Raw genomic sequence first — 13,881 nt, 5'->3', positions numbered from 1 at the left:
TGTGTCTGCCTCGCATTCCTCCCATTGAGTCATACTCCTCTTTTCCCTCCCTCACGTTGTAATTATCCGGTCTTTCTCTCCACCTATCAACCCACATGCTGAGCCCCATCTACACCGTGGCCAGTCAGAGTCAAGTACATTTCTTATTAAGTCAGCACAGCCTCTGACTCTTCTGGGATCTGAACATCTAATATCTGAGCATGTCAATTTGCTCGGGTCTTTGCTTCTCTCGTTCTCTTCTTAATTTTGTCCTTCCCTCTACCTTTCATTGGGATTCTTTTATTCTGTCTATTGTCATGTATATTGGAGCTGCAATTCAGTAGCTTATCACTTATGTGTTTTCTTTTGTCTCCATGCTGGTGTTCAGATATACGTGGGTAACCGGTCGAGAGCCACTGACGTACTACGACATGAACCTGTCGGCACAAGACCACCAGACCTTCTTCACCTGTGACTCGGACCACCTCCGGCCCGCTGACGCCAGTAAGGAAATGCAAATAAACATAACTATTTTCTTCATCGGAATATGCACAATCACACATCTTAAATGGGCACGTGTGGTAAATATGTTTCTGTGTTTGTGTGCTGGCAGTAATGCAGAAGGCGTGGAGAGAGAGGAACCCACAGGCCCGTATCTCTGCAGCACATGAAGCTCTGGAGCTTGAAGAGTGAGTTTGAAATAGTCAGTGTGTTGATTCAGGCCTGGTGCCAGGATGAAGTGACTGAGGGAGCTGTTATTTATTGCAAGGGGGCAATCTATTTTCATAAAACAAGAATAATTGATTTAACCCCCCCTTTAATTGTGATGAAAAGCTTTGTAAGAGTGACGTAAACCATGCATGAACGTGCATATATATCCCAGTCAGGCAATGTTCACTTTGTTATAATGTGACGATGCCCTGTGAACACTATCATATCACATAAGTATCATGCTATCATACATCTACTGAGAGCTGTAAGCTTGTTGTGACCCATACCACATCCTTCCACCAAGTTTTGTGGTAATCTGTCAAGTCGTGTTTGTGTAATCCTAAAACTAACAGACAGCCAAACAAATGCAGACAAAAACATAACCTCCTTGCCTGCAGAGTTAACTGTTACTGTATCTCTGCCTATACTTTCATTACTTTTGTTATTTTTCTATCGATAAAGCACTGGGGGCAAATAATACAACTGAGGAGGCTAAGCCCTCTTAATACCCCTGTTGGTGCTGGACCTGTGTTATTATAAGAAAGTACAGTTTGTCTTATAAATAACCTGCACTTATAGTGGGGCTACCCAGTAAAACAATCAGGAAAGTTAAATCTACTTTTATAAAAAGTAAATTCTTGATTTCACCCTAAACTCCAAAATGAAATGAACCCCGTCAGTGAACTTTCAGTCTAATAAATTGACAGATTGAGAACTGCTGGTTGTCTTGTGTCGGAGATGTTTGATGCATCTAGTCACACATTGGCCCTCTGGGTGTCTGCATCATTCATAGAGGGAAGACATGACAACTTGTTTTCACAGCGGTTTGGGTTTATCTTCAGGAGCATCTATTACGTCAAAGTCAGGGAAGGAATCATTGCTCTCAGCTGGAATCAAGGCTGTGGCAGCTGGTTGACTCTGAGGAGATCTTTGTTGATCAGTGGCTTGAAAGCAGTTTTATGGTCTGGAGATGCAGTGCTGTGTAGACAAACAACCTCCCTGTGCACTGTGTTGGTGAACCAATTAATTTATTCACAAGGATGTGAGAATATATGTATGTCTAGTTCCCTGTGTAAAAGGAGAGAAATAAAAATAAGCATATTCAGAATAAACATGGGAAACTAATAATAACTGCAGTTAAATATTTGCTCCCTTTGCTTCCCCATGCTGCCTCCTTCTCTTTTCTTACTCTTTCACTTTCTGCTCCTATTCTGTCTCCTTATCGTCTGCCCTTATCTATTCATATATTTCCTTCATTTTGACCCCTCTTTGTTGTCTATACCTCTTCTTTTCTTTTATTTCCCTCTTTCTCCTGCTATCTTTTCATTGTCTCCTCTAATTCTTCTCTCATCTAAATCCCTTTCTTCTCCTCCTGCAGTTGTGCGACAGCATATATCCTCCTGGCGGAGGAGGAGGCCACCACCATCATGGAGGCCGAACGTTTGTTTAAACAGGCACTAAAAGCTGGAGAGAGCTGCTACCGCCGCAGCCAGCAGCTCCAGCATCATGGTACACAGTATGAAGCCCAGCACAGTGAGTATGATTAACTCATTATCAGCACTGCTAGTAATCAGAATAGTCTTATTTTCGTGCAGCTATAACTCACTTCTGGGGCCTTAATCATGATTTTTATTTTAAGAAATAGATTTCAGGATTCTTGAATTCTGTAAATATCTAATCTGCAGCCTCACTGATGTCCTGGACAGACATTGATTAAGGGTCATTTTTCAAGGACATGAAATTTATATTTATTGTAATTTTAAAACTGAATTATTGAATTATTTGTGTGTGTGTGTTTACCAGGAAGAGACACCAATGTGTTGGTGTATTCAAAGAGAAGACTGGCCATGTGCTCTAGAAAGCTCGGCCGAACACGGGAAGCAGTTAAAATGATGAGAGATGTAAGTACACACCTTGCCAGCAAAACACACACAAACACACAAACACACAAACACACACACACAAACACACACACACACACATAAACACACTCACACACACACACCACATTGCACGCAGCACAACACAACCATACACACATACAGGATACTCATTGGCCAGCCAATCCAAGTGTCACATGAAAGCACACAATTCAAACACACGTATAACTCATTCAAATTTTATGATTGTAACCAGATTGTACACTTTAACTGCATAGTGATGACCCAAACCTCATGTCTGCTGTGCATGTGTCGCCCCCTCTCTGGTATTACATGTAACAACAGTTGTGTGTTTTCCAGTTAATGAAGGAGTTCCCTCTCCTCAGTATGTTCAACATCCATGAGAACCTGCTGGAGTCACTACTAGAGCTCCAGAACTACGCTGACGTCCAGGCCGTTCTGGCCAAGTATGACGGTGAGGGAAAAAGGCACACACGCACACTCTTAATGTTCTGAATGTACGTTTAACATTCAGCAGTGTGACAAACACTGTTTTTCCAGAAAGAGTTGGGAACTTATCAGAAACTTTTTTTTTAAATCTATTGGGTTTTCAAGCTTTAATGCTAAACATGTTTTGTTTTAGCTGCTTATATGTGCCGGATTGCTGTGTCATAGTAAACTTATCTTATTTTGGGGTTTGTACTGGTCAGACAGGTTAGGTTTTATGTAACATAATTTACTTCCTGACACATTGTAGACCATTGAATTGAAAAAAACAAGCAGTAGAATAACTGTGCTGTGTTAGTTGCATCCCTAATAAAGCTGACATACCAGTAGACATAAAACAGTGTTGTAACAAAGACAAACACTTTGTTTGTTTTTACTCTCTTTGTCTCCCTTCTTTGGAGCCTGATCATCTGTGAAATGATATTTATGAAACACATAAATTATCTCACACTGAGCTGTAAGATAACTGAAAACTAAGAGCTGAGTGATAACCAAACACCCTCAGAGCTATGAAACCCAAACCCACTATCTTCATTCATTAGCCCCTTTTTGGCAGCTGCAGGATGTTAACCGCACGCCTCCCCTCTATCACCTGTAACTCCAAACTTTTGCTACATTCACTAAAATCCCCCTTCCTTTCTCTCCCTGTCTGCTTTGTGTCTCCTCCACAGATATTAGCTTACCCAAATCTGCAACAATATGCTACACAGCAGCCTTGCTCAAAGCAAGGGCGGTATCGGACAAGTGAGTATCTCTTTTCATCGGCTACAATGCTCATACAGAGGCCTGACATACCTGTACAGCTAGAGTTTAAAATAAAGCTGATAATGGCCTGGGGGACGTGTTGTCTGTGAGTGAGAGCAGGGATGAGCAGTGGTGCTGTAGAACAGAGAGGGCAGGCAGTAAACTGTGTAGAACAGAGATACCTCGGGGGGGATGAACAGTGTTTTTGTGAAGAGTGTGTGTTTCTGTCTTGCCAGGGAGTCCCTGGGCATGAGAAGGGAAGAAAAAGAGTTTAATGTGGCTATTAAATGTGACTAAAATTAGACTAAAATTTTCTGAGTTTTCGTTGACGAAAACTAGACTAAAACAAAGAAGGATAAAAAGGACCAAATGTGACTAAAACTAATGTGCATTTTTGTTTAAACACAATAAGACTAAATCAAAAATAGCTGCCAAAATGAACACTGCTCTGCTGCTGCTGTGGTTCCCTGAAGGTACCACTGTTAGAGAGGCTGGTTTGTTTCAGACCACATTCATGACAAACTAACATCATCACTCAGACACATTTTTTCTCCATTATAATTAGCTATTAGTGTAACAAGCACACTGTGGTTGTGTAAAATAACGAGAGATTATGGACGAAACAGTTCTCAATATTTGTTGAACATGCAGGCCGGGTTGTAAATTATAATAGGACCCACTGTACTTTTCACACACACACCCAAATTGAATTGGAGCTTTTCTGACATAAACCAAATAGTATGACAAATTTTCATGGTAAACCGTCCTGCAGTTTTTCTGTTATCTTGCTTTCAAAACACACTAACACAATCAAACTGATTAAAACACAAGCTCTTTGGCAGAGATCTACCACTAAGGTAACCTATAAAGATAAAGCATTCTGCTGAAATTCAAACCTGTGGACCATTTGGAGTGGCCACTCAACCTAACCTGCATGTCTATGGACTATGGGAGGATACTGGAGCTCTTGCATCGCCCTGCAGGTTTCAACCCAGATGATGCTGTAACCACTGTGCCAATAATTGTTAGGATTTATATGATTCAATGCAGAGCAGCTATTCAGTGATAACTGAGGAAGATGGACTTCAGTGTCTTTATTCAGAGTTTTTTTTGTGATCACCTAGTGTAGTGCAATCCTAAGTATGATCACTCGTGTGTCTGTGCAGGTTCTCTCCAGAGGCAGCGTCCAGACGAGGGCTGAGCACAGCAGAGATGAATGCAGTAGAAGCCATTCACAGAGCGGTGGAGTTCAACCCTCACGTCCCCAAAGTGAGTCCCGGAGGAACGCCACCTGCATACACACTTTACACACTTGCTATGTGGTCACACTCAAACCACGTCACACAGCGGTGGAATTAATTTATTGAACTGTTCACATAAAGAAAGATGATTGGCTGCAGGGGAGTTTTTCTTGGCTGTGCTCTGGGGTTGAGAAACTGTAACATACACTGTTTGAAGGGTTAAGCACTGATGCGCAAACTCTACAACATTTATATTCTCAGTCCAAGAGTAGATATACTGTTCAAAGAGGACATTGTGACTGTTTGACAAATCATGTGATCAGAGATCATAGAGAAAGAAAAACTCAATCTTGAAATATCAATACTCATCTTGCTGAACTCTAGTAAACTGCATTCAATTGAAGGAGGAGCTGCAATTAGATTTCAAGTCTTAAAGCTGTTTCCAGACATGTCCACACAATGGGGTCTTTTCCAGAGTTTTAATTTTCACACATGAAGAACACAGCAAGAGATGCTCAGCTCAGACACATTCAAAACAATGAAATCTCTGGAGTCTTCAGGTGAGGGGTGGTGCAGGATGTAATGTAGACAATCTCCTGCTGTTTTCGCACATGGGTTCACTCGGACCTTATCCAAAGTGTCTACTAGGGGGGTGGCAGGAGGAACTCACTTGGACATTTGTGTTCTCACACACAGCCCAGATTATCCAACGCTTAGTCTGAAAGCAGCTTAAGTGTCGTAGTTTGAGATTGTCTGGAGTTTTCTCTTACATTTAAATTACAGTTGACTTCAGTCACTTAATCCTGTTCATCTTATTCTTCTCTATCCTGTCCGTCTTCTGTCTTTGCTTTCTTCTTCTCCTCAGTATCTGCTGGAGATGAAGAGTCTGATTCTTCCTCCAGAACACATCTTGAAGCGAGGCGACAGTGAGGCCATAGCCTACGCCTTCTTCCACTTGCAGCACTGGAAAAGGGTGGAGGGGGCGCTCAACCTACTGCACTGCACCTGGGAGGGCAGTGAGTACACACTGACGCAGATACAAACAAAACCACACGCACATGACACACAACTGCTTTCAAGCACATGCGTGAATAGTTACAGGCTAGGGCTGTTGTGATATTTGTAATGTTAAAAAAAACGATTTAATTATAAATAAATTTTTAACTATGTATAAATTATTTTGTATTAACTTTCTATTGTTAAAAATATGTAATAAAGTTGCTATCTTGAATTCTTCCATCTTGAAAATCTTATTACGTTACCGGCCTGTATGAGACCAAGCTTAAAACAGCTGTAAAGTGACTCTTGAGTACCTGCATGTTTACCGCTGGAGAAAGAATTATCTGTACTGAGACCTGGGTTTAAACTGATGTTGTCTGTATGTGTTTCTGTGTTTTGTAGCATTCAGAATGATCCCCTATCCTCTAGAGAAGGGTCACCTGTTCTATCCCTACCCCATCTGCACAGAGACGGCCGACAGAGAGCTGTTACCCAGTAAGAGACGCCCTGACACAGACTTCTACATGCACACCACATCTATTCACTTAGTATAAACCAAAGGCTATCCTTAAAGGTCAATCCTGTCTGTTGGATTGGTTTCATTATTACTTTTACCCTGGAACTAGAAAGCTTTGCAGGAACTAGAGTATACATAAAGTTCTTAATATGCTAATTTTAAAGTTTGGCACTAAAGTTTAATGGTAAAATATATCCTTTGTACTAGATGATTAATTCCTCTTTGTGTGGAAGTTTGTTGGTTGATGTTAGATGTGTGTTGTCCTGCTGTCTGCTCAGCAGCTCGTCTGTCCTCACACACGTGATTAAGTTGGCGTGCAGCGACACAGTGTTGAGGTTCTGTGCAGCAGAGAGGACGTTTGTTTACATGCTGTTTATTACAGTGCAACACCAAACCACTGAGTTTATTATTTGTCCACTCTCTGAAAAGACCCATGAAGTTTTTAACTCATTTACAGCCTCATTAAAGATGTCTGACACATAGAAGACGATGTAAACGGTCAATCTGGGGAACAACCTTTGTGTTTTCATGTAGTTTCTGCTTACTTTTTTAGCACTAAAATCATTTTATTTACAATAATATTTCACACAATAAAACCTACATCAGATCAATATTTGCTGTCTGCATCAGCGCCAGTTCTCCCTCAGGCGTCTGCACACCGTGTTTCAAGTACTTGTCAGGTAGTTTGTTCAGAGAATGTTGGAGAACCTGCCACAGTTTCTTCTCTGGGTTTAGTTTTCTCACCTGAGAGTCTGAATCAAGCTTCATGTCTTTGTTACATTGTTTACATTCAATCTGTTTAGTTTTGATGTCACATTGTAATTCAGAGAGCAGACTAAAGACTTTTGTGGGACAAGTTTAAGACTGATCCCATCATCAACGCGATGACGATCAGTAACCTGATCAGACCAGTCTGCTGTTTACATACTACTGCACTGCTGCCTTTAAAATCTCCCTGTTCAACACAGCACATGAAGAGTCATGAAGAGTCAGCAAATAAGTAGACGTTTTGTGTAAATTGTTTCTCTTCTATTGAAGTGCTCAATTGACTTCTCATTTCAGAGGATTTTTAGTTTAGTTTGGTTCTAGTTATACCAACATTTAATTGAGGAAGTTAATTTGAATTATCGAAATATTTGCTTCACAGCATCCTGTACAATGTAAAGTTTGCTGTACACATGATTTAAGATTTTGTTTTACCTGCCACCAGTGAAGTATATTTATAGATGTGTGTGATGTAAATGTGTTACTTCAAACTAACATTATATTTGTGTGTCTGTGTGTGTCTGTTTGTGTGTGTGTTTGTGTCTGACGTGGAAGCAGTGTTTCACGAGGTGTCAGTCTACCCGAAGAAGGAGCTGCCCTTCTTCATCCTCTTCACAGCCGGTCTCTGCTCCTTCACCGCCATGCTAGCTCTGCTCACACACCAGTTCCCCGAGCTCATGGGAGTGTTTGCTAAAGCTGTGAGTACACACAAACACACACAAACACACACATACACACACACAAAGTTTTGTGAAGTTTTGGAACAGAATAAAAAACCTGAACTGAGATTAGCTGCAGAATTATCACAGCTTGTGTCCACATGTCAGTTGCTGTGAATATTCTTCAGACAAACAATCGGTGAACATTGACCTTTCGCTATTATGAAACTTTTCCTTCAACCTTTACCTTGGTCAACAACAAGGGATTTAACTAAAGCTAACTGCTTCAGTTCCATAACGTCTGCTGGATGTGTCAATATATCTAGTCCCCCTCTGACTTTTCTACTTGTGCTGTTTTCAGGCTATGATTTTTGTTTTGAACATGATATTTAACATCTCACAAACTAACATCTACCTACTTATTCCACAAATGCCAGTCTGTGTGTGTAACACATATCTCAACTCGAGCTTCAGACTTGGTATGTGTATTGTAAATTGCCCATTGAGGTTTGGTGCAGTTTCGACACAAGATACCTTCATTATTAATAACAACTGAATTAACAGGCGACCTGTGCTCTGCAGCAGTTAGATAAACTACAGCAGCGGTTGCTAACTGGGTCAAACCGTGGGTAAACATTACCAGATCGTTTAGATTTTTAGTTTTTTCATTTCACCATATTGGCCTGAGATGGACACTGACAGACAGACTGACCTGTGACGGGTGCTGATCTCTGTCATGGCAACAACATTATCATAATAACTTCCTTTGTACAAATCTGTCTTTAAAGTTAAAGCACAACGTTGGTTTGTGCTGCAATGCTTTCTCCTGAGTGGAATATCAGTGCTTTGATTTTGAAAAGTTGTGAACTAGGGTCTGAAGATTGTGTCGGTTGCATTACAGACCTGAAATAGTGACATGGAACATGTGAAAAATTAAAAACAGTTCAGTTAATTATTCAAACCTATATATAAACCACACATGTGAACAGGAATAAAGAAAATTCAGGTGCATACTATGAAAATACATAGACGTTAAGATCTTCATCGCATATAAACCATGTAGGATGAACACAAAGTTTTCTAACTTCCCGCTCCACCGTTGACTGTTCATAAAAAGTTATGCACACAAACGATTAAAAGTGAGAGTAGAACTGTTTGAGGAGGACTCGCTAATGATAATAATTCTGAATTAGCTCCACAGCATTAACACAGGACAAGAGAACAGAACTTTCCAAACAAGCAGGTTAAGAACAAGCTCTGTACTACTTAACATGAAATCTGCTTAAAGACAATAAACCGATTTCAGATAAAAATCATATTCATATCTAACACTGTTGTTGAGTTTCCTTTTGGGCTGCGTCAGCTACACTGTCGAGCTGAGAGTTGCAGCGAGTGATGAGCCGATCATCTCCTGCAGCCACTCATCCAGAGTATTTAAAGTAATCATGCTGTTCTGTGCCAAGCTTTGAACACATGCTGAAGCCTCAAAGCAGCTGTCTGAAGCTTGCAGCCTTGAGTCATGACACATGTATCAGCACTACAACACAGAGCCACCTTCAGTCCTCCGGCCTGTATTCACAGCTGCCAGTGGATGGCGCTGCCTCCACTCCGCCCCTCCCTGCAGTGCTGCACTGCTCCCCTGGAATGTGAGTGAGCTCATCCCTCCTCCACTGATGTGACACTATCAGTAGATACCATCTACTCACAAAGACCTGGAGCTGTTCACAGCCACACACACACACACAGAGGCCTCTTGGGCTCTAAAGGTGGACTGCTACAACAAGTTTAAATGCAGGGATCACCAATCAATTTATCAATCAATCTAAAACCAATAGGCAACTTTATTTTGTTTCTCATATTCCAAATGAGCTGAGGAGTCACTCACACAGTAAAGGTCATATATCTGATGTGAGTGGCTGTTGATCAGGGGATCATGTGTTAACTGGCAGTGCAGGATGTTGAAGGACAAACCCACACGATGACTGAACTCTTCTCTCATGTTTGACTGACACCTGCCTCACTCTCCTGGTGGCTTCCCTCCGCAACTGCAACATGGTCAGGGGACCTCGTGTAACTTCCAGCACAATCTCGGCTTCCAGTGTAGCTGGCAGTTAACCAGACACAGTTTCTTTTATCAAACGAGTCGATCGTTTCCCACACAAAACACAAACAGTATCAATGTTTGTAGGTGTTTTAGGTCCAGACACTAGTATTCTGATATTAAGTCAGTAAACAGTAGTAGCCTATAGCACATTAAGCTACTTCAGGTTGGGGTTTGATGAAAAACATCAGATGTAATGACTTGGACCATAATCAGAATTTGCTCTGTAACATGTTAACAGGAATATGAAAGGGATATTCTATTAGCAACTGATGCTAACATCATAATCAACATAATTTCTTATTGTGAATAAGGTCAACAGTTGGATCATCTGTGTCCATGTGAACTGTCCCTGCCTCCAGTATCTTATCTCAGTGAATCTGCAGAAGACGCTGGTGTTGTCTCTTGTCTCACATTTATTATCTGTACCCAATCCTGCATGGAGCTATTTAGTGACACTCTGCCAGGTTTTGCTGTGACAGTAAAATTTGTCTCAGTGTGAGTTATGCAATTCTATCAGTGTCATTAAAATCACATTAGCTTATTCTCATGGGGTTAATTGATAACAATCTGCTTGTCATGTTATGTGGTGTGTAACCGGTGTTTTGGTGTGAAGGTGGAAGAAGCTGGAAGGTCAGAGCCTCTGCAAACACTCTCCATCCAGCAGACTGGAAGGAAATATGTCACATCGGTGTCGACACCCTTCTGATATGTCAGAGCGCTACATCGCTACTTCTAAGATCAGGGGACGCTCTCTACCTGCCCTCCCACTCAGATCAAAACACACGGAACACACACACGGAACACACACACACGGAACACACACACGGAACACACACACGGAACACACACACGGAACACATACACGGAACACATACACGGAACACACACACGGAACACACACACGGAACACACACACGGAACACACACACACGGAACACACACACACGGAACACACACACGGAACACACACACGGAACACACACACGGAACACACACACACACACACACACACACACACACAGAGATGATGTGATGCGACGTGTGAGGCGGACACATGCAGGTGAAGAGTAGAACGACACAGAAAGAGACTCTTTGCTCCTCTCTCTGCCCCTCCACAAACCCTGCTGGGACTTTATCTGCCATCAGACGAAAGTGGTAACCTCCAGGACCTCCATGCTGCTCTGCTGGAGCCCCTATCCACCCCCCTCTCCTCCTTCACTGGTTGTTGCCAAAACACCAACCAGAGGCTCGGCTGCTCTGTACTCAGGCAAAGTGGAAGTGTGGATGGAACAGAATCACATGGAAAAACGATTCTTTCTTTTAGATCTTTGGAAAATGCAGGATACATTATTTGTCGTAAGAGATTATAATATTCCTCTGTTCACTGGCAGTTAAACACTGTCACGTTTTTATCTTTGTGGAATTTCAGGTGAAATTAAACGGATGATAATCACAACATATGGGAGCTTGTTCAGGCAGCCGAGCTGAGCTGCTCTGATCACGTGACACGCCTCACTCTTCACAACCCTCGCGATTTAGAGCTCTATTTAAGCTTCAAAGATTGTCCATCTCTCCCTTTGCTTGTCCCGGCCTCTTGCCGTCCTGCGTCAGTTTCACTCTGTCGATCAGCACCTCCAACACCACATACTGAACTATAATAGTGTTCACTATCATGAAGATTAATGCTGAGACAATCAGATGATACACTTTTGAGGAGCTGTCACGTCCTCCATCTTTGTATTCAGTATATGGTGTGTACACCTAAATGCTACACTCCAGGAAAGAGACAAACTTGTCAATTGTAGAAGTGACCAGAGATAAATCAGCAGCATCTACACTAGTTTGGATGTAGCCTTGACTTGTGATTGTGATGTAAAATATCTTTTCAAAAGCTGAGAATGAACATATTGCTTAAAACACATGAATCAGTTTAGTGGAGACGCCATCCTTGACTCCCTTTATTCAAGCAAAGAGATTTGAACACATCTTGTTTCGATATCATTTCCCTGAATTGTTTGTTGACCTGTGTGACACAAGGTCAAGTGAACAGAACTCTGCTCAGTTTGATGTGGAGGAGCTTCTTGTTCACCTGCTGACTCTGTGTTTTCTCTCTCTGCAGTTCCTCAGCACGCTGTTTGCTCCTCTTAACTTCATCATGGAGAAGGTGGAGAGCATCCTGCCGTCCAGCCTCTGGCACCAACTCACCCGCATCTGACCTCGAGCCCCCCCGCCCCAACCGGACCAGGACCAGGAAGCCGACCTCCATCCAGACAGAAACAGCTGAACTGAAACCCAGAATGCTGCATTGGACTGGACTGACACACCTCTGTGCCAAGAGTTCAAACCAACCCGTGAACAGACGAGGACGACGGGAGGAGGAGTTATAAACGACAAGAAAACACAACAACAGAATCCAGAATTGGTTTTGACTTTATTTGATATGTTTGCATTTTTTGGGGTTTTCGATCATTTACAGCTGTTCTTTTGTTGTACAAAAAGAGGTGATAAATTGCCATCATTAAAAAAAGTGAAAAGACAAAAAATACAATAAAGGACTTTTTGTGTATTGCTGCAAGCAGCTTCTTCCACCAAGTCGATTCACTCAGAGCCTGACAACAGAAGCAGGTGACCGTCAGCTGGAGCAGCTGCATGTGGAATCCTTCACATCTTCTTCCAACCGCTGGATTAATGCTGTCATCCACAAAACAACACCTCACTGACCCGTTGAACCTGCTGCTGCTTCTGTCTACACTGATGCTGACAGAGCTGCTTTATGACAGAGTATTATGCCCACATTGAAGAAAACACTGACATTTTGAGAATAAGGTCTTAATATTACAAAAAAAGGTCATTTAAACTGAAAAAAATATCTCAAGGAGAAGTATATTTTTAGTAAATATCAGTAACCAACAGAACAGGTATGAGGTCGCTGTGGTTCTTCTGAATCGATGCAATTTCTTGAACATCTCAAGTCTGATTCTTATGTTGTGGAGCTGATGAGCCAAAAATCATAGATTTCACTAATAAATCAAACTTAAAAATGTAGAAGATGGACTGATATCTGATATTGTCCTAAAATGAAATGTAGTCAAATTCAAACTTGTAACATGATTTCTCTCGTAATATGACCCATCAAACTAATACAATTTTGTGATGACTCTTGTAAAAACCTTTTTCGTGTAACATTATGACCTTATTCTCAAAATCCCGTTGTATATCCTTGAAGTGGTCCTGGTGTCGTCAAAAGAATGTGACGTATTTGAAATGAAGTGTGGTTCTTTACCGGAAAACAGAACTTTTCATGACAATTTAAAATGATTGAGAACAAGCTCAGTTTTTTTATAAAATTAAACCTATTCTCAGTTTGAGAGTCTGAGTCACTGTATCTAAATTGAGTGATCGAGGAGGTTTTGACAAATTAATGCTGACTTGATGTTTACTCAAAGACAAAACAAAGGACACATTTCAACAGTGTTCTTTGATTTTCATGGCACACAGAAAGGAACATAAGGATAAATACAGTTTGTGCAAAAATCAAATGGTTTGTTTTTAGAAACGACCAGCAAACACATTACTTGATTTGTAGGTTGAGCTAAAAAAAAGAAACTCCTTAAATGAGACTTGATAATAAAACAGGGAACAGAAGCCGTCTTATTTTTGTGTGGTCCGTTCATCATGGTAACAATCTCAGCATTGAACATAGTGAGTGTGATGATTTTTACATGGATGTGACTGATTATAAATCCTGGACTATTCACAAAAGAAAATCAAAAAA

At 41.3% G+C, this 13,881-nt stretch overlaps 1 protein-coding gene across 3 annotated transcripts in view; it reads left to right on the top strand.

The window, feature by feature from the left end:
• Positions 1-13,430, top strand: part of LOC133008820 (suppressor of tumorigenicity 7 protein homolog) — a 57,517-nt gene extending 44,087 nt beyond the window's left edge. For 2 of the 3 annotated variants that reach the window (XM_061076146.1, XM_061076143.1), the window contains 11 exons: positions 368-483; positions 593-668; positions 2,069-2,223; positions 2,494-2,591; positions 2,931-3,045; positions 3,749-3,821; positions 4,988-5,090; positions 5,928-6,078; positions 6,464-6,556; positions 7,899-8,041; positions 12,226-13,430. In XM_061076146.1, the coding sequence (XP_060932129.1) occupies positions 368-483; positions 593-668; positions 2,069-2,223; positions 2,494-2,591; positions 2,931-3,045; positions 3,749-3,821; positions 4,988-5,090; positions 5,928-6,078; positions 6,464-6,556; positions 7,899-8,041; positions 12,226-12,321 (1,219 nt within the window). In that variant the 3' untranslated portion in view covers positions 12,322-13,430. The remainder of the gene's footprint in view (positions 1-367; positions 484-592; positions 669-2,068; positions 2,224-2,493; positions 2,592-2,930; positions 3,046-3,748; positions 3,822-4,987; positions 5,091-5,927; positions 6,079-6,463; positions 6,557-7,898; positions 8,042-12,225) is intronic. The other variant, XM_061076144.1, reaches the window with a different exon arrangement.
• Positions 13,431-13,881: the final 451 nt, after the last annotated feature.

This window comes from Limanda limanda, chromosome 8, assembly GCF_963576545.1.
Source record: "Limanda limanda chromosome 8, fLimLim1.1, whole genome shotgun sequence".
Classification (NCBI taxonomy): Eukaryota; Metazoa; Chordata; class Actinopteri; order Pleuronectiformes; family Pleuronectidae; genus Limanda; species Limanda limanda.
This window is presented reverse-complemented; position numbering and strand designations above follow the sequence as displayed.